Here is a 22,068-nt window from a genome sequence, read left to right as displayed (position 1 = left end):
TACATTTTTTTTTCTAGTGTTAGATAAATGGTGTCAATTAAACGGTTATTTGGTGGATGATTGGATGGGAGTTACGAAAACCAAATTGGGTATCAAGTAGTATCTGCTTTTCATTAATAATAGGCATAATGCGTTTAAGTTTTTCACAGAGTTTTGAAAAAAACGGTAAAAGACTGATAGGACGGTATGAAGAAGGATATTCGGTTGGTTTGTCTGATTTAGAGAATAAGAGGATAATAGATACTTTCCATTGTAAGGGGAAGTAAGGGAATCTGAGTATTGAATTTATTATGAATGTAAGAAGTATAATTGCTTTTTTGGGGAGTTGACGTGCTATTTCGGCGGTGATTAGATCAAAACCTGGGGATCTTCGAAGGAAAAATGATAGTTTACAATTTAAAATTTCATTTGGAGAGAAAGCTTTGGAAGATAAGTATACAAGAAGTGGATTTGTTAAAGAGTTTTGAATTTCTTCTGTAAATTTAGGATTGTTAATATCTTGATGTGGTTGGAAGACGGAAGTCAAGTGAGTAAGAAATATTTTAGCTTTTCCTATCTCTGTGTTACACCAGATGTTACCGTTATTTTTTAGAGGATACGACATTACTTTTTATTTGAGGCAGTTGCGAGTAGCCCTCCATAATGATCCATTTTTTGTTACGAGAAATGTTGTCCATGAGGAAAAAGAATCAGATTTTATTTTTGATAAAGTGCATTTGAGTTTGGCATTGAAATTGTAGTATATTTGTTTATAAAAGGGTAGTCGATTATTTTGCCAGACGGCTCTAGCTCTTCTTTTTTGGACTATTAAGTCTCGCATATAAGAAGGTAAGTTAATTGATTGTGGTTTAGGAGGGAAGGGAGTGAAGGCATTCCATGCTGAGGATTGTATTAAAATAGTTAATTTTTCGACCGCATTCTTAACGTGATGACAGACACAAAAAAAAAATAAAAAAATAAAAATAAAAAATAAAATACACATCATTGTAAAACTAATAGATTCCATCACTTCGTTCAGAATCTAAAAAAAAAATAGAATTAATATAATAATTCATTCATTTTTCTTGCAAATAAAAAATAAATTTATTAAACATGATTTTATTTATTAATAATAGTTGGTTATTATTAAAGCTATTTATTTTAATTATTGGATAGTAATGTTAAATATGTATGTAAAAAAATAATTGTTCAGGGCTCAAAATTTTAATTGCCTAGGAGCTCACAAATGTTTAATCTGGCATTGTGCGTACGCCTATGACTACGATTAAGAATTTCTCAAAATTCCTATTTATTATTTATATTTATATTTTAAATTTTATGTCCTTTAGCTTATGAATAGTAAAATCCGATTTAAATTACATTTCCAATACTGAGTTATTTTTATAGTCCCAGATTTGTCATCCAAAGAGTCTACATTGAAGCATTTATGAGTAATCTTGATTGAAAATAATCTTAAGATCGTTGGCTTGACTTTATCCAACGAATTGTACACAAATTACAATGGAATGATCCTATATTGTTCAATAATACTTTATGAAGACGTCAGCCGAATTCCTGACGAGCCGGAACGCGGAATTAAAGACGTTAACGATAAATGGCCTTCCGAAATATTTAACTTGACAGATATGATATCATCTCGCCTCATAAATTATTATCAGATATCACCCCACAAATGGATTCCTTTCAAAAGTTAGTTTTCAAAAATGTAAGCTACCTGTTTACAAATTAACCATTTTGATTGTTTCAAAGATCCCTATATTTTGGAAAGTTTTACTAATTTACATTTATGATGTTTATATTTCTATAGCCAATACCTACATATTTCATCCGTTTAATATTACTTTATATTTATATTTAGACGGAGAAAAAGAGGTCACTTTCACTATCGACGAGGACAAAAATTATTTCACAGCAAATAAATGTCAATATCGCAATGGGTCTTTGAAGTTAGCTACTATATACAATTTAAAACTCTGGGTTTTTACTGCCAAAGAATTTCAAGATGCGTAGCCTGTGTCACTTTATACCGGTGAGTAGTATTACAGCGTAGTACAGTTAAAAGTGTAAAGCTTTAATGTGTAAATTTCATTATCATAATAATATATAACAGGGGTCTCCAAACTTTTTTATTCAAGGGCCACGAAAAAAAATCAAATGCTCGTAATAGGCCAAAAATTTATCAACACATAATTTTTAATTTTATGAAAATATAGGTAAGTAAATAAATATGTTTACTTTAAAATTTTTTATAAAATATTATGCTGTGAAACCTCTCAATACCGGACACTCTTGAACTCCATAATTTTGTCTGTTATTTAGAGAGAGGAGGGACAAGTACGCCCGCAGAGATGTAGCTCACTAGATGCAAAATATTTTTAATGTTAATATAAGCTGTGGGGGGGGGCTTTGCCCCTCACACCCCTTAACACTAATTAAATTACATATATTATTTATCATCAATGATGGGTATAACAAAATATATTTAAAACATAACTTATTTTATTTATTATTTCTAATAAAAATGTAAATTATTGTTTACATTAATACATTGAAAAGTAATGCCAATCGCCTAGAACTCAATCTAAACTTTTCAATAGTACCTTCTAATTGCTGTTAAAAAATTCTTTAATTTCGTATCTTTGTCGATGAATATTAATCAGACCTAAACTACTTAACCTTTCATTTCCCATTCTGTTTCTCAGCCATGTCTTTAAACGACGTAATGTATTAAAAATATAATGACAATTTATTTTATAAGAATAATATATCGAATTAAAATTAGAAATATAATATAGAAAATATTATCTGAAAGATCTTTCTACTGAACATGTAGTTGCAAGTAATGTAATGGCAATTTTTATAGCCATACATACATACATACATACATACAACTTTACAGAAGATATTCTAGAAAAATGTTTCATCGACGCGATGAATCAATGGACAGATAAGATAAACTATAATTGTACAATAATTTATAATACATAATAGTAAGAATAGATGAAATTGACATTCAACGATTATTCTATATTTACGATAAAAATTGTCAAAATCAAAATTAAATTTCCATAAGTGTCCGTTATTTAGAGTTTCCGGTATTTAGAGGTTTTCCTAAATGAAAGTAGTGAAAATGTTCCTGTTCCCATAAAAATGTCCGCTATTCGGAGGTGTCCGCTATTTAGAGGTGTCCGTTAAGGGAGGTTTCATTGTCTGTATATTAATATAAAATATAACCAAATGGATTTTGAAAAATATTTGTCTTCAGATTTTACGTCAAGGTCATAAAAACGTTGTTTAAATTGAATTTTAAGTTCAGAAATTATTTTTTTAGCGAAGTTGATTGGAAATTGTAATTTACATTCTATATTATGTTTATTGCAAAAAAAAAATTATTAAAACAATTTTTTGAAATTTGTGTTTCAAATAAAATAAGTTTTTGCCTAAATGCTTTTACTTAGATGTCTTATATTTACTGATATTTATATATCTATATTTACCTATGCTTCATATGCGGGCCACGGGCCGGTTAAAACTTGTTTGCAGACCGTAGTTTGGAGACCTCTGATATATAATGTAAAAAGTAAACTACGGTTGAAAATAAAACGAATTAGTGTTTGTTAGCGTTACTATAGTAATAAACCTGCACTACCAACCGAAAAAGAAACTACTTAAGCCTATTTTATTAATACTTATTATGGTTTTATAGCTGTAGAGCCCAACTTTACTAGAAATTGGTATTTGGTGGTCTGTAGTATATTATTCATGATACTGATTTTGACTATAGCTGGAATAATTCAAGGTGCATTAAATAAAAGAATGTCATGGTACGTAAAGCAAAATTATAAAACCGTCGAGTACACTCTAACAAAATATATGCTTTTTATTTAATTTTATAAAATAGGGAAGAGTTAAAATTATTTCGAACATCATGGAAATCAAGCGATTTGAATTTCAAACAGCTACAAACTAAATCGTCCCGAGAAATAGCGACTGAATATAATGCTTTGAATTCCAATTGGAAAACAAATATTTCAACAAAAACTAACTGTGATATAGCAATGTTATTAGAAAATAAATCGAAAAACCGATATGCTGATATAATACCATGTAAGGCCAAAAATATATATTATAATACTTCTTATACCTACTACAATGTTTATTTTATTATAGACGACTATAACCGAGTTATATTAAAACAAAGAAGCAACAACTACATAAATGCTTCATTTATTAAAGTAAGTTCGAATCAATATAAACGTTTTAAAGTTTATACTTTATAAATTACTTTTAGTATACTCTATAGTTATTGATTTGTAAATAAAAATGTCTTGATCAATTATTTTATCAAAAATTAAAATACATTTTTAAACCAAAATGTACATGTGATAAAAAATAAATGTTAATTAACTAATTAAAGCAAAATAAAATTTATGTATGACAAAATTAAGAATAGAATAAGGAAAACTGAAATTAAACTATAGCCAAATTCTAGTATGACAAGAATATTCGAGAGTACATAGCTTGCCAAGCTCCCATGAAAAATACTTGCACTGATATGTGGCAGATGGTATTGGAGCAGGATGTTGTTTCAATTGTTATGTTATGTGAGACTTCAGAAACAAATAAGGTAACGTAAAAAATATAATTAAGGCATGTTGAAGAAATTGGTTAAGTTAAAAAAGCATTTAATGACTAATTTTTTTTAAATTCAACAAGTAGCTTCGTGCTTTGAGCAATTACATTTAACTTTGATTTTATTAAATAACTTTTTGAATATAATTGTGACTTATTTGTTATATATTATGTAACCAAAAAAATTATTTCCTAATTGTAATAAAAACCACGTGATAATTGTTTAATACTCTAAAATTACGTTGGAAAAAAATTAGTAAATACAATCAGTGAGTACACCGAAAAATAGTCAATATTTTCATATTCGTATAAATAGATAATAATTTCATAATCGGATTGGATTAACAAGTTGTTATAAGAAAATAAAATTATATTATAAACATTGAACTTAAATTTCATTAATAAACAAAATAAAATTATTATTATAATTTGCATATAATAATAATATAAATACCCAATTTGTAGTTCAAGTTGTGGTTAATACTACCACAAAATAAATTTAATTAAATTTAGTTTAATTTAATATGTGATACTACTGTTAATTTTATGGAACATTTTTAAAAAAATCATATCATTGTCATCTTGGATTTTTTTAATTAATTTTATTTTGTTTTGATTTTTTTATGCACATATAAACACTTTAAGATGATAAAAAATTCTATATTTTCAATTATAAGACACTATTAAGACAAGTATTCAAGAATTAATCTTACTCTAATTTTTTATAAAAACACGACAAAAATTAAAATCCTCCTAAATTTGTCTTAAGAATAGATTTTTAGATAGTGAATTGCATTTTCGCCTGTTATCTGGGTAGTGAGGATATAGTCAGTGCTATAAAGTATTTGAATAAAAGTATTCAAATATTTTTTTAAATATTGAATAATTTTTTAAATACTTTCAGAACGAAGTATTTTCAATGGTATTTTAAATACTTTTTTTTCTATTGAATACTTATTTGTATTGAATACTTAGTTTTTTTTTCGAACATTTTATTTTTATTCAAAATATTTGGTTCGAAAAATATTACTAACTATAATTAAAGCCCAAAGGTTTGTGAAAACTAGATTTTTAAAAATAGATATTCAATAACAAAATTTCCTTTTGTATTTTTAGTTAAGTAACTGTTAATATCAAATACGATATCTGTGTTTATAAGGGATTACAAGAATAATATAGATTTTCCCACAAATCACTATATAGCTGCAAGCCGTTTTTATTTATTAATGTGTTTATTACCTACTGGAAACTACAATTACTTCAAGTTTTAATATGAATAATTCTAGCCATAATACTGGTGATGAATGTAATTCAGAACCACATAATGCATCTCTTTCGACTATTTCTCAGCAAAATGTTAGTTTACCTTAGCCTAATTACTTTAATTTTTACAAAAGTATTTGAAAAGTATTCCAAAGACTTTTTTAAAGTATTTGAGTAGTATTTGAAATACGATACAATTAAAGTATTCTTTACAGCTAATGGGCTAATGGGCTCATCTTTTTTGTGTAAAAAGTTTTCTGATTTTAGATGTAATAAGATAGTCAGATTTAAATTTGTGAGCTAGGAAAGAAGCATTGATTTTTGAATTGTGAATAGTTTCTGTAAAATTTCTTATAGCGGTGTCGATGTTTGCGGAAGATTTTAGCTTGAAGTTGATATGCGAGTTGCGAGATATGATGTTTCGAAACCTTGGACAAATTACTCGAGAACGGTCATTATTATTATGCAAAGAGAAGGAAGTATTTATATGTAATATAACTAGAGTGTGATTGGGTGCTGGATCATTTTGGTTTGTTAGTTTTGTTTGAAGATAATTAGGTAGGTTGGAGATGAAGAAATCGAGAAAATCAGGGTTGCGGCCTTGGTGTGAAGGCCAATAGGTTAGGACGCACGCTGCAAGTACTTTGGTAAATTTGATTGAGATGAGATGCTGAAGAGAACAACTTCGGGTGTTGATTGTTAAGCCAGAAATGGTGCTTGGCATGAAAGTTAGGAATGTAGCATAATTGGTTTAAGAAATATAATTAGCTTTATTCTATTTTAAATATTTTATTATATACTAAAATAGTTATTCACGATTTCTTATTTTACAAAATACTAATAAAAATTCAATTTTATTTTATAGGCAAAATGTGAAAAGTATTTTCCAAATGATGAAGAAATCTCCATTCAATTTGGGGATATAAAAGTTGCAGAAATCATCATGAATGATTATAAAATGAATTCATTCACAATGAAAAATTTGACGGTCCATAAAGTAAGTGAAGATTACGAGTAATATGCATTTAATAACCTTAAATAAATACAGAATAAACGGGTTAGGTCAAAATAAATTTTGTTTATTTAATCATATCGCATTTCATTATCCAAGAAATGAAACATTCAACAACAATTTTATCTAAATATAAATTTTTTCGTTAAAAATCTTATTGTTTATTAATACCTATTTTAATATAATAACTTCTTCCTACAGTCCTTTAACTATTTTCTTGGTTTAAGAAATAGTGCCCTAATGTACAAAAATTGTAAATATATCTCTGGTTCTCCTATTTTAAAATTTTAAAATGAATCTTAAACTGATATCTTTTATCGCAATTTATTACAAGGAAGAATATATATTTGAAGTACATAATCCAATACTGCTTTTGAAATTTGGGTAGGAAAAGGTTTGAGAGGATATAAAGATCTCTACTTTGGAATTTCTATATAATAGGTACCCAATCGCATGTATGACTTTCATATATTTTGATTAGGATAATAACTAGTGAGTGATAACTCGAAATAGTTTTCAAGTATAAACACGTTTTTGAACGATGAATATAAAAAACCAAATATTATAATTTATATTCTATTCATTAAATATATTTGAACAAAAAGTTCTTATACCAATAAATTAATATGCAAGTACCTTGTTTAAGGGCAATTTAAAAAAATCAATAAGGCATTTTCAATATCATGGCTGGCCAGATTTTGGAATACCCAAAGATCCTTCAACATTGATGAAATTTTGTGAGGTAGTACAAAGCAAAAGTCCAGAGGGTTTAATCGTTGTACACTGCAGGTAAGCTCCATTTTCTGCAATTATACCAGTTTAATCAATGGAATTATTAATTTGAAATAACCATTAAATAAAAATCTGATGAAAAAACATTGATTCTTTTTTTAAGTGCTGGAGTAGGCAGAACCGGCACATATATCACCTGTGACATATTTATGCAATTAATCCAGAAAAATATCAAACCATTAAGTGTGTATAGAACGGTTCAAAAATTGCGTGGACAACGAAAAAATATGGTCCAAACACAGGTAAAGTCTCCTATATTAGAATTAACTACTCGTTTATAAAATATATCAATTAGAGATAAGCTTGAAATCTGAAGATATTAATTTTCCGAATACCTGGATTTTAATATAAATCTAATTTTCTGGATTTGCTGAAGTATATAGATTATCCAGATTTATGAATTTGCTTTTCATGTAACTAATAACTATAATTATTTTTAATTTCTAGTAAAATATTTTATTGTAATTAAAATTTAACAACAAATTTTTATTTTATATTAAGTACAGTATACTTATCATGACTTCAACAGTTTTATAATTTATTATTAGTTATTAAAAAAAGTTATTAAACTGTTGAGTTTATTTTATACCTATATGACTTACAGTAATAGATGATTAAACGGCAAAATTTAATTGAATAATTCAGATAACCCATGAAATCTGGATATGCTCATCACTAGTATTAATTAATATTTCCTGAACATAAGTTTAACTTTTCTATGAGCGTTTGTTAATGGATATCCGTTATAATTTATCATTACTATGGAATATTATTTATTTAATAATAATTAAATAGTGGTATACATTTTAGGGCGATAATCAAAAATATGTCAAAAACTAAAGTTAAATATTTTTTTTTCGTCTCACCCACCAAAAATTTTCCTTATGGTATAAAATATATTTTATGAAAATTAAATCTCATTCAGTTGATATTAAGAGTTCATGCAGCATATTTATATTTACGAAATTCTTGATAACACAGTTACCACACTTGAGCTCATATTATCGACATATATCCGCCGATTACATATCATTATTAGTTTAACAGTTCACAGCATTGCTGTCATTGCTAGCATTGCTGTCGTATTGTTTATTATTTTGTTATGAGTATACCATTATATTCGAGTTACTAGAAGAATATCATTTAATTGAACACATTAATTGTATGTATTTTAATACAACAGCAAGTAATAATGGAGTAAAGACCAGTGCATGTGGAATTCTTTGAAATAAAAATTAAAAGGTACCTCCTCAGCTTTGCATGTCAACACCACGTTTTAAAACTTATATTTCAAAGTATTTAATGCATTAATGGGAGCTTCAAGTGATCCCGATTTCCAGGTACTTCAAAGATTTTCATAAAAGTGGAATAAATTTGATATTAAAAAAAAAACGAAACCGGAATAATAAATGATATAGTCGCTAATAAATTAAAACCACAAAAAATATGTTCTTGTCAAGTTTATCGATTAGCTATATTTCAGCCTAAAGATGATTACAATGAAGTTTTATCATTTTCTCTTTTTTTCAAACTAATTGCTCGAGAATTATCTGCACTTCATGCATTCAACGTTTTTATTACACAAGTTTTTATTAAGTACTGGTATACTTCTTCTATTGGAGAACTATCTCCTTAAAATGATCTTAAACATTAAAAGGAACTTATTCATTATTAAAAATCCAATAAAGTTACAGGCGATGCCGCTACCAAAATCTTCTCAAGGTATTTATTCCAATTGGATTAGCTTTTTTTGACAACAAAATGTCTTCTGAGATAAAAATTAATATTTTTAAATCATTAGTGAAAAAGGAGCTGACTTTCCTATAATGCGTATTACAATTGAAAAAATTACAGTTAAAATTATACAATTGAACGATTTTATGTCTTAAAATAAACTCAAATTATTTACAGTCTTGGAATATCACAAGATTTTTTAAATCTACATCCATGTTCTTAGGAGAATAACAAAGATTTTGTTAACGGTTATAAAAAAATTCAAAATCTAAAATTGTTAATGATGTAGCTGAACATAGGATTACTCACTAATCAAAAAGAAAAAAGCTATATATTTTGAAAGTAGTTGAACAACATCGACAAAAGTATCTGAATTCAAATATATCATTAATATATAATCTACTTTTTATGAAATGATTATTTTTTATTTTTAATATAATTATGATGATTCATAACTTTTTATATTATTATTAATTATAATACTTTTTTTTTTTTATATTAATTTGCTTTATAAAATGTTTTACATTTTCAAATAAATTGCGCAATCAGTAAAAATTTAAATTTTTCCTTGAAATTGTTTGTGAAATTTCTTATTCGATAGACAAACAATTTAAGTGTGTGGAACTTTTAGAAATTACAATTTTTTTCCTTATCGTCCTAATAAATTGTTTATTATAAATTTTACTTTTTAAAATTTAAATATTTCTTTTATCAATTATTACAAAAATAACTATTTTAACATTAAGGAAATATTATATTTTTAACTTGTTTACAGAAATTAAAAAGATTTTTTTTTCATAAGAAATAGATAAATCATATAAACATTTTCAAAATAATATATTGCATTAATATTTTTCGATTCAAATTGCCCATGTCATAGGAATTATCGTCATTATTCAAAATATTAATCGATGCAAATATCATTTTTAGGATCAATACGAGTTCATATACACATACTTAGCGTATTTATTGAAGCAAAAAAAATCGCAAGGAGTATCAACAGTAATGCAAATAGGTAAGAACGTATTATTATTGCAATTGATAAAAAAAAAAACTTGTATTTTGGTCCCTTCGTTAATTTAAAATTTCTGACCAGTGAAAGATATTCTACAATTCGAATTTTTTTTGACTGAATTTCTATAATCCGAATTTATTTAAACGCTATTTTATAAAAATTAATTACATATAGTATACATAAATGGGAGTTTATTGATTTCGCCATTTTGATATCGATTCTGCCGGCTATCGATTCCATCGAATATCTGTACATATTGATTCCGCCAAAGATTTATATATGTATATTAGAATATACCATATATTATAATATTAAAACATTTTCGGATTTTGTAAATACATAATATTGTTTCCAGCAGATTTTCTACTAAATACTGACACAATAAATAATATTTTATTCTACTCTACAAATTCTAATTTAAAATTGCTCTGCTCTAGAGACAAAATATTTGTAGATGGTACATTTTATAGTTGCCCAAAATATTTCTATCAACTGTTTACGGTTTATATTTTTAAAAATGGACATTATGTTTCATTATCCTATTTCTTATTGCCAGAAAAAGCACAAATACATACGCTACCGCATTTAGATATATTATAAAAACATGATCAGCTTAAAATTCATATTTCAATTCAACTACAACTGTTGCTGATTATTATATATATTATTATTATTATTTATTTATTCTATACAATGTATACCTATGTTTTTTTTCTTACTACGTGCCACTACACCGCCGTACTAGATATGATATATATATATATATATATATTATACATAGTATATATAATGTAATGTAATAATATTGATAAATTTCAGTGAAATAACTTAATAATCAAAATTAGGTAGGTAATAGATACACATTTAATAAGATAAATGAAGATAGGTAGAAGTAAACTATATAGTGTTATCCATAATTGTTGTAATTCAGTCAATTTTTGAGATAGAAAAAAGGTTATTTATCAAAGTTGATTAAATAAAAAGAGTTCTATCGAAATCTGGTGTTGAAAATAGATGTTGCCATTTAAAAAATGTAAGTTTTGTTGCGCATGCGCACAATAAAAGAATTAAAAATTCGAAAATGATCACAAAATGTGTATTTTAGTATTCCCTAGCTCCTCAAAAAAAACCCAATTCAATCCGAGGTCACTGAACTGAAATATTACGTGTTACCATTTGAGTGAACCACACTATATACTATATATTATATAGTGATGTTACATGTATGTTTTCGGCGGAATCGATTAATAAAAATATTCAGGGCAATCGATAGATTTCTTACAGGTAAAAAGACCTTTTCGGCGGAATCGATATACACTCACATAAATAACCTATACGGCGATAAAATACAATCGTAGTTTATTACTATTTAAACTATTTTCTTTTTTTTTTTTTTATTCCAGGAAATGCAGTACTTCAGGTGATACTATCTAACCTACCTAATCTTGATTTTAATCCCGTCAATTTACTAAATATACCTTTGCAATGGGTAAACATTTGTTGACACATTGCACATTCAATCTAACACATTCAATCTAAATTTGAATCCCGTAAAGATTTCTTCAATATGCAATATAATAATATGTATAATGAATAAATGTAAAAATAAATTTAAAACAGGCACGTAGCTAAGGGGTGGCCTGAGGTGGCCCGGCCACCCAAAATATTTACAGGCCACCCTTATGGCCACCCCATTACATTGAAATATTATTCAAATACCCAAGGCTCAAATAATTGGGTTGAAAAATTAAATATATTTTAAAATTTCTATTATCATATTTGTTATTTTTACATAATTGTCTTTCCGAACATAGTGTGACCATAGTGGTCAGATTACCAGGATATCAGAATTCAGAATAGAAGTCGTTCATTCATACCCGTCGTATTCGTCGTATTAACGACGACAATAATGCATCTATATTAATTATTATTATAAAGTCGCAAGAACTCGCATGTATTCCTATTCCAGTAAATCGGCATTTCCAATCGCGGCATGACTTGTTAGTGGGTACCTTATAATCTATAAATATAAATTTAATCGCCGAGGTCTAATTAACTATAACAAATAATAATATAGTATATGTGATATATAGTATTTTATTACAACAGCTATCAGCGAATGAGTATGTGACCCGCATAATATTATTATTCACTTTTAAATTAAACATGTAATGTTGAAAAGTAACAATAATATTGTGTCTTTATAATTCTGTACTATTTTCTTCATTACCTAGCAATACAGCTATTATTCAGTTGACGTTTGAAGACTTGTAGTTGTGATTGTCGCGAATTGTGATCCATGTACAGTGTATTAATTTAATAACTAATAATAGTATTTATAACTAATATAATGCACTTATATCTACTCATAGTTATTTATTTTAAATTGTACGTAATTTTAAATTTTTTGCCATGAAAAGACAAATAACAATGCAAAATTATTTTTCTACTAAGAAACTTAACAACGAGAACAAAAGTGTGGATTCTTCAGACATTATTATTCAAGGACAAGATGATATAACCAACAATCCAGGTAATAATTACGACACTACTAGTAGTACGGATAGTTATAACAATAGCGATTCAGAATCAAATATCGGCGATTTAATTAAAGAACCGGAGCCGAATACCAAAATTAGTGTTGCTAGTGTTTTAAAAAAATGTCCGGGACCTTCAGATATTTCTCAAAATTTGAACAATGAACCTACACAACCAAATTTAACATTTTATCCGAAAACTAAGTATGGTGATCGTTGGCGTCATTTTTCAAAACAATGGTTCAAATCATTTGCTTGGCTCGAATATAGTATTTTATAAGACGCTGTCTATTGTTTTCCATGTAGAATGTTTTCAAAGCACTTTGACAATCAAACAACATTTATCAGTTTAGGATTTAAAAATTGGAAAAAGGCGACTTTCAGTGATAGTGGTTTAAAAAAACATGAAGAAAGTCAAGACCATAAAAATTGTTATGTAATGTGGATGTCTTATAAAAACATGAAAACCAAAAGTATTCCATCTGTTTCTGTTCAAATTAATGAGGGTCATTTGAAACTTATAAAAGAAAATAGAAAATACATTAAACGCATTGCTAGCGTTTTATTATATACCGGAACACAGTGTATAGCACAACGTGGTGTTGACGAAAGCGTAAAAAGCTTAAACCGTAGTAATTTTTTGGAACTTCTTCATTTAATAGATGAACAGTGTGAAGTTGTAGGCCAAGATGTTCCCCAAAATGCCAAATATACCAGTCCTCAAATCCAAAATGAAATGATCAGTATTTTCAATCAAATAATTTTGGAAAAAATTAGCTTTGAACTACAAAGTTGTAATTATTTTGCACTTATAGTTGACGAAACGAAAGATATAAGCAAGACAGAACAGTTATCAGTAGTAGTACGTTATTATATTCAAGGTTAAATACATGAAAGGTTCATGGGCTTTAAACCTGTTAAACAATTAAATGCGTCTTCCTTATTAAATTATATAAAAGAAATACTACAAAAATGTTCAGTAGATCTACAAAAATGTGTGGCACAAACTTACGACGGAGCAGCAGTAATGAGCGGTAGATTAAATGGTATTCAAAAATTATTTCGTGACGAAGTTCCGCAAGCTATATATGTGCATTGTTATAACCAGGGCTCGGGAGTTAAAGCATTTGCTTAATTTTATGGATTAACTTAAAATGTAGCAGAGTGTTATAGAAGTGTATGTCAAGTTGTAACACGTACAATTATGAAATTTGAAAGTGCTTTTTTTTTGTTTTTTTTTCAGCGATTTTTCAAAAAAAAGCTTATTTCCAGCTTTTCTGATTATTTTTGCTTATTTGACCAGTTTTTTTTACATTTTTATAGTTTTCTCCTGTAAAGTCGTTTTTGATAGAATTAAAATTTAAAAATAAATCTCATCTTATCTACGTTGTCACGTAGTTCGTCGCCGTCCAAGGCATCGGTGTATGGTTAACAAAGATATTCCAACGTTGAAAATGGAACATCAAGAACAAAAATAACAGTTTACATTTTATTTTTCAGAAAAATACCTTAGAAAACCCATAAAATCCTTAAAGTCTTGAAAGTGTAGATTTACTTTGATTATGTTTGATTTTTTAGTTAGAATTTTATAGTTTTTTTTTTTTTTAATAAATATTTTTGCTTAATTTCAAATTTTTTAAATGCTTATTTTAGTGCTTATAATGATGTTTTTAAGCGCTTTTTTAAGTGTTTATATTTATGATTTTAAGTACTATAAGACCCGAGCCTTGGTTATAACCATAAACTAAATTTAGTTATTGCCGACATATGTAAAAATATTAGTGATGTAAAATTATTTTTTGATTTGGTTGAAGAGATATGTTTTTGTATCAGGTTCGGCAGTTCATTCGCTTTTTATTGACATTCAAAAAAAAATTAACTTACATTCAGTTGTAGAATTGAAAAAAATCTGTCTAACCAGATGGACAGCACAAGTTTTTGCAACTTTGAGTCTTAAAAAAGTTTTAAGTCCATTATTAATTTTACTCCATAAATTAATTAGCGATAAAGGAGATCGTTCAATTACCGCTAAAGGTCTTTTACATCAAATAGATTTTATAATTTGTATTAAATTTGGTAGTATTTTCTAACATACTAACTATGTTCAAAAAAGTTAGTGATTTTTTACAAGGCGTTATTGCCGAAATGGCAGAAAGTATGGTATTAATAAAATCGTTAATTATGACGCTTACAAATATGAGAAATGATTCAAATGATTGTCTTAACGAATGTGATGGATCAATTAATTATATATGTTTTGAAAAAATGTACGAAGAAGCTTTATATATTTGTAGAGAAAATAATATACCATTACCCAGTGAACAAATCCAAAAAATAAGAAAAAAGCGTGTTCCTCAAAAGTTTAAATCATTTTTTATTGATGAAAACATATCATTAGAAAATGAACAAGCTCAATCAAAAAATGATTTTCGTACAAAATTATTTTTTTCAATTTTAGACAAAATTATTAACGAGTTAGAAAATCGATTTTCCATTAATTCCAGTATTTTGTATGCTATTGATTATCTACATCCAAAAAATGCCAATTTTCTGAGCTATGATGACCTAAAACCTTTAGCCCAACATTATAAATTGGATACAAAATTACTAAAATCAGAACTTAAAATAATACCAAACACAATAAAAATTTACCAAAAAGAAAATCAAATAAAAATCACAAATTTGATGAATTTTGTTGATTTATTGGAAAAATATAAATTTGTTTTTAATGAAACGTACAAGATGGTTATAATCTCTATTACAATTCCGGTATCAAGTGCAGGGTGCGAAAGGACTTTTTCTTGCCTAAGGAGACTTAAAACATACATGCAAAATAAAATGACGGATGAACGCCTATCAAATTTATCTATGATGAGCATCGAAAAGAAGATAGCAAAATCTCTGGACTTGGAAGAAGTTGTAGATAAATTTGCTATAAATCATAATAATCGAAAAATTATTTAAGTATAGACTATTTTTTTAAATTGTATTTATTTTAACATATATTTTATGTATATATTTATTATTCATATACATTATAATCATTATATATAAGGTTTATATAATATTAAGATAAAAATTATCTAATTTATTTGTTTATCAAATTTCGTTCTTTTTGTACCTAATTACATTAATTATTATATTCAGAAATTACAATTTTATTATATTATAAACAATATACCTATACATAAACATAATTCTATAAGTGTCTAATGTGGGGCCGTGGGGGGAAGTAAAACTGTTGGCCACTCAAGAAAAATATTTGCCATAACTGTGCCACCCTAATTATTTAATCCTAGCTACGTGCCTGATTTAAAATCACTTTCCATCTCTCTTTAATTCGAATTATTTTTTTGATTTTTCGAACACTTGGTTAACCGAAATCTCTATAAATATAATTTTCAGTCCAACTTTTTCGAACTTTTGAACTATCGTGTGGTTACTGTATAATATTTTATGAGAGTTGAAGCTATGCGGAGAGCTTATTATCATATTATGCAATGTAACAATTTTTCTTCATTAACTTCTAAATAACTCATTAGATGTTTATCAATCTTCAGCTGCTTAAACCATTAGGTGTGAGTGTAAAATGCTACTAGATATTTTGGGTAAGGGTTACATCGTTTGTCGTGTTGAAACTCGTGGTTTGACGTTAAAAAACGCATGATGGTCACCAATCTAAAAGTTCTGAATCAATATACAATATCGACTGTACCGCACCATGTATGCATGTTTTTAAAAAATATCATTCGTTAAATGATATAAATTATTTGACTTCAATTCACACTATGAATTAATTATAATATAAAAATATTAATATAAAATAAATTGATGTGTATTTCAAAATAATTTTTTCTTTTAAGCCGACAAAACGACTAACGAACGATGGACGTTTAGTTACAGTAGTTACACCAAATGTTATGTTACTTTAATTCTTGTATTTTTTTTCCAGGAGCAAAATAAATTTACGTTATAATACATATGGCATAGCAAATCTCTCATTGCTTCTACGGCATGACTTAAATATTTAATTGTGTTTGTTTTATCAATCGTGTCAAATATGTGTTACGTATTAAAAATAAATATCACGTCTTGAACAAACATTACATTGAACTCATTTATGTACGTAGTAGTTTTTAATTCTACTATATATTTTTTTTCAATATTTTTATATTAATTCAATAATATTTGAATTAGGACATGTTATTGAGTGAGTAGTTCGAGGTATAATTAGTGTTCCAATGAAAAAAAAAATATTTATATATTTTTAATTCTTAACCCGTATAAGTATTTAACTAATGATGTAATAATATTCACTTTAAACATAATATTGTATTCGCGCTATAACTAATTCTTGACTCTAAGAACTATCTGATAGATTTACTTCATTTTAAATTCACATTGAAAGTATATTAATTATAGTAAAATCACTCGTGGTTAAATAAAAGAAAACTTGCACCTTTAATAAATTTTTTTTGATTTTAATTTTTAATACACGTTGTTTGTTTTTGTTTTGACTTTGTTCCTTTTTGAAATTAAAACATTTTTACTTAATTATTATATATTATATGTGTAATGATTGTTATTGTTATTTTGATGTTTTGGGTAAGTATATACTTTTTAAAATTTAAATACTAAATATTGATTCAGCGATTATTCATCTTCGATCATATCAAAATGGGCTTGAAATAAAATATTCGGCTTTAAGAAATCAAACTTTATTGAAGACCTTTAACTAGAGTTTTATTTTTTTGTTTATACTTGGAGTATGACAGATCTATGCTCTGGAACCCTCATACTTCAACTGATGGTTTCAGAAAAAATATTTTCAATTTGCTAAGTATATGTCTGTAAGCTAAATGTTTCATTCCACTCTCTCGTCAGTCAGATACGAGTATTTTAAGTATTTTAGTCAGGATATAATAGTAGTCTTCTTCATTCAGTTTCTCTTACCGCTAACCATTTGCTCATCCCTCACTCAACTAATTTCCAATATCATTGGCCTTTTTCTTTATTAGCTGATGAATTTTATTCTTAATACCACTCAACAATGAAGATCATTCTCTTTTTCTGTAATATATTACTAAACACTGCTAGTTTACTGTATTTATAGTACCATATATGTCTATGTATATGTCCATGTACAAAATAATATTATTACGTTGTTAAAATTATTTAGGCGTTTACAATATTAAACATATAGTTAAAAACATTTTTAATTGAACAATTTTTATTGTTTGTAAATTATACATTAACCTTAAAAAATATACATGTTTATATGTATATATTATATTCATTTAATTATAAAATAAAATTAGTTGTATTTAAACGTCTTATCAATATAACACAATATATAATTATATGTAATTATTTTTCATTTTTAAATTAGTATTGCTGAGTACAAAAATACAGTATAAAAGTCAAATTTAAAATCTACTCCAATGCGTGAAAAATAATAATAATAATAATAATTACAACATAAATATTGTTTTCACTCTATCTATCACAGATACCAAAATATACATACACTTAATGTACGACTTGAAAAAAAATTCTGCCTAATATTTTAAGTAAATTTTTAGATGAGTGCATAAAATATATTATAATATGTATTATTTATTTATATATATAAAATTAATTGCAATCAATAATATGACATATCCTTCTAGTTGTATAATTTGTCTTTACACGATCATTTATTTTAGAAGGAACATAAAAATAATTTGTCTCTTATCGCATGTTAACTTAGTTCATCTTAGGTTAGGTTTATCAAACATTGATACATTGGACGGCATATTTGGTGTTTTGATTAGGTATCACATTTTGTTCATATTGCTAAAATCTAACTACTTTAAACAAAATTGAGTGGTCATATAATATATAAATATTGATAGATGTTCTTAATACAATTGTAAATCATAATATAACACACGTATACTGCAATGAATGTAGTATTTCGTAAGCAACTTGATTTACACGAAAACGTATTATAATATTACATTTATACAGTGAAAAATATTGTTCGAATTGAGCAATACTATAATTTGACTGGAATTACATATAAATACATATAATTATTAATAGTTATTTATCTTATTAATTAACTAATACTAACATAATAAAAAATTACAACGGTACGTCATAACATTGTTTTAGTCGCGTTGACGATTGTTCCTAATGTAAAAATGCTTACCTAAATCACAATTTTATTCCTCGATTAGCCTTTTTTTCCTCCCGTACCGTTCGTCAACTGAGTGCACGTAGGAACGTTATTATTATGATCACGTGTTTGTTTATGGTTAGGGGGCCCAAGTCTTAATTTGAGGGAGGTAGGTTATTTTAGACTCGATTATAATTATAATTTTACAGACCGTATGGATAAGATTTTTTGAGGGTTGAACCCTAAAAACTAACCCCCTTGGACGGTGCAACGGTTGTGCGGTAAGCAAAGTTCTCGGCGTCCACGTGTCATATTTATCCTTCTCGTACTCTTCAGACGGGACCGATGTTCTCACAGGTCTTCGGAGTTTTCACAGTGTATTTAGCCGTTGTCGCAGCGCACGCGGAAACACCTGGGTCGAAAAAAATAAAATTCTCCCTGGTGTCGCTACGTTTACGATGTCCGCACATGGTACGTGCATAAATTACACTGTTCGCGAACGCATTGCTGCGCTTACCTACTTCCCCACAAAATCATACGGTTATCATCGATACTATAGTTATCAATACCACTTGCCCACTACTAATATTACTGTTATTTCTATACACTATTCTTATTATTATTGTTGTTATTATTATTATTACTATCATCATCATCAAACCCCCGAGCAACGCGACTGTAATCAATATTACCCAATGATATACAACATGAAATTCATCGTCTTCGTGCAACAGTCGCGTTATGCAACCTTACACTGCCCCCTTCCCCCTCCACACACAAAGGTCGGCGCTTTTACACGTACACCTCACCCCGCTTGCGCCTGTTGCAAGCCGGCGTCTTCCGGTCATCCGTGCTGGACACACTGCCGCTGGAACTGCCGCCGCAAGCACTGTCGTCCTTGTCCGAGTGATGAGCCGCGGAGCCCGCGGTCGTCGCCGTGCCACCCGACACGTCGGTGATCAACGGCCGCGGCGGCGGCGTAGTCGCACCGTCCGTCGACGTCGCGATGCCCAACGACGACAGCAGCGGCTGACTCATGGACACCGTGGACAGTGCGATAGGGCTCACCGACACCGACATGGGCCGCGTGGTGTACACCGTGGCCGTGGACAAATTGGGGTTCAGCACGCCCTGGCTCGCATTCACGACGCCCCGTCGCTGATTGTGCAACGTGCCCGACAGATTGGCGGCGTCCATCTCTTGTATCGGCGACAGCAACACCTGAACAATTGTAACACGCACATGCGCACTCATGAAACGGTTTTCATTAAATCCGTTCGTCGCTTATGTTATATGAATGTAGTACCTACATAACGATTGCAGTGCTTCTCAAACATTTTTCTAGTTATTTGATTGATTTAATGAAAAACTAAAGACTTCAAATATCAGGGGAGTAGAACTTTTCCACCACTCAAATCGATCAAATAACAGGGAATTTTATTCTTTTCTTAACTACATTTTATTAAAACTAAATGGTAGTACACAAACAATTCACCCCCTTCCTTCTAATACTACCACCATTGCAATACACTTTCGGCTCCTTGGAGATCTGTGACCGACGATTTGAGAAGCACTGATAATACAATGGGTACGGGTCAATAAGTTATCCATGTCTAAACGGGTATAACCGTTTTCGACCGAAATCGTGCTATTCCCTTTTTAGCTGAATCAAAAAGTCAAATTACTATATGTTATACTCGTAGAAAAATTTTAAATATATTATAAATTGTATACAAATGATGAAATAATTGGTAGTCGTTGAGTTTAATTATGACTAACCGTATCGTTACGAGTAACCACTTTCGTTTATATAGCTAAAATAAAAATATCAAATAAATATCAACTGTTTTACATGGCGATTAGGAAACCAAACAGGAATAAAAGAAACACGATAAAATATATTTAAGAATTATATCAAGTTATATGCAAGGATTAAAAAAAAAAATACAAAAAAACACATAGGTATGTATAAGTAAACAAAATAAATATTAATATTTATTTATTTTCTTAATAAAATCAATAAAAATAATATTGTACTATTTATTATTCGCCTGAATAGAATGAAAAAAGGAATAAGATTTATGTTTTTACGTAAAAAAATATTTCAAAAATAATGTAAAATTATCCAAGGTGAGAATTAACTAGTTAGTTTATTTTCTAATAAACTTTTCAACTTAACTAGTTTAATTGGCAATTGAAATAATTTAGCTTTTCACTGTTTATTTAAAAATGGTCTATCAAGTTAAACATTTTTGAAATTTTTCGTTTTTACGTAAATATTAATATAAAAATTAAATAATCATGTAACGTAAAATGATCGCATATACTGTATCATCAGAAGTCATATTAGATTTTGTAGATTGGGAGCCCACACTTGGATATTGGGAGTTCTGGCCGTGGATACAGAATGTTATGTATAAAGAATATAATAAATCGTAGTACTATAATATTATAAAAATAAATAAATATGGTAATGAGAAATTTATGCACAATGTCAGAGTATTTTTCAAACACTTCGGCGCCACTGCTGTATATTATGATAAAAAATTCAATAAAATTGTTTATTATAATTTAGGATATTAGATCTTTTTAAAGAACGCAGTCACTTTTTATGTGATATACATACTAATAAAAAAAAGTAGATTAACTTTTTTTAAACGGAGTTAAGTTTATACTTGTTAACTTTTAACTTATCCATCTTGTGTTCTCTTAACTTAACTTATCTCGAGTTAATTATTTTCATTAACTTGCCCATCTTTGGAAATTATAGATTGGTATAGGTTACTATGTAATAATAATAACGTAACAGTTACTAGCTTTAAAAAAATAATTTTTTTTTGAAAAGGTATTATCGGAAAAATATATTACGTACCTATATAATACAAAAACCGTACGTTACTACAAGCTACACAAAACAAAACTA

At 27.8% G+C, this 22,068-nt stretch overlaps 2 protein-coding genes across 5 annotated transcripts in view; one reads left to right on the top strand and one right to left on the bottom strand.

The window, feature by feature from the left end:
- The first annotated feature begins 1,963 nt into the window (after positions 1 to 1,963).
- Positions 1,964 to 17,097, top strand: LOC112680205 (tyrosine-protein phosphatase non-receptor type 1-like). Of its 2 annotated transcripts, XM_025550244.1 has the most exons (11): positions 1,964 to 2,029; positions 3,707 to 3,824; positions 3,902 to 4,107; positions 4,171 to 4,235; positions 4,493 to 4,627; positions 6,761 to 6,892; positions 7,554 to 7,696; positions 7,803 to 7,941; positions 10,364 to 10,448; positions 11,852 to 11,868; positions 16,938 to 17,097. In XM_025550244.1, the coding sequence occupies exons 2-11, from the start codon at positions 3,763 to 3,765 to the stop codon at positions 16,959 to 16,961; spliced, it is 1,008 nt and encodes a 335-aa protein (XP_025406029.1). In that variant the 5' UTR covers positions 1,964 to 2,029; positions 3,707 to 3,762; the 3' UTR covers positions 16,962 to 17,097. The 2 variants fall into 2 exon arrangements, with proteins under 2 accessions (XP_025406029.1, XP_025406028.1); XM_025550243.1 differs by lacking the exon at positions 16,938 to 17,097 and having other exon boundaries at positions 11,852 to 12,221.
- Positions 17,098 to 18,648: 1,551 nt separating this feature from the next.
- The window catches only part of LOC112680194 (bestrophin-4), a 41,231-nt gene continuing 37,811 nt past the window's right edge, over positions 18,649 to 22,068 (bottom strand). For all 3 annotated transcript variants that reach the window (XM_025550223.1, XM_025550222.1, XM_025550221.1), the window contains one exon: positions 18,649 to 20,366. In XM_025550223.1, coding sequence (XP_025406008.1) covers positions 19,938 to 20,366 — 429 coding nt within the window. In that variant the 3' untranslated portion in view covers positions 18,649 to 19,937. The remainder of the gene's footprint in view (positions 20,367 to 22,068) is intronic.

This window comes from Sipha flava, unplaced genomic scaffold (assembly GCF_003268045.1).
Source record: "Sipha flava isolate LNK unplaced genomic scaffold, YSA_version1 174_pilon_pilon, whole genome shotgun sequence".
In the NCBI taxonomy this organism is placed as follows: domain Eukaryota; kingdom Metazoa; phylum Arthropoda; class Insecta; order Hemiptera; family Aphididae; genus Sipha; species Sipha flava.
The sequence above is the reverse complement of the archived record's forward strand: the minus strand, read 5'-3'. Positions and strand labels throughout refer to the sequence as shown.

Coding starts and splice junctions, on each gene's coding strand:
- LOC112680205 (XM_025550243.1), top strand. CDS start 3,763: ATGATACTGATTTTGACTATAGCTGGAATAATTCAAGGTGCATTAAAT. Junction 7,942..10,363: donor AAAATATGGTCCAAACACAG/GTAAAGTCTCCT, acceptor TATCATTTTTAG/GATCAATACGAGTTCATATA. Junction 10,449..11,851: donor ATCAACAGTAATGCAAATAG/GTAAGAACGTAT, acceptor TTTTTATTCCAG/GAAATGCAGTACTTCAGGTG.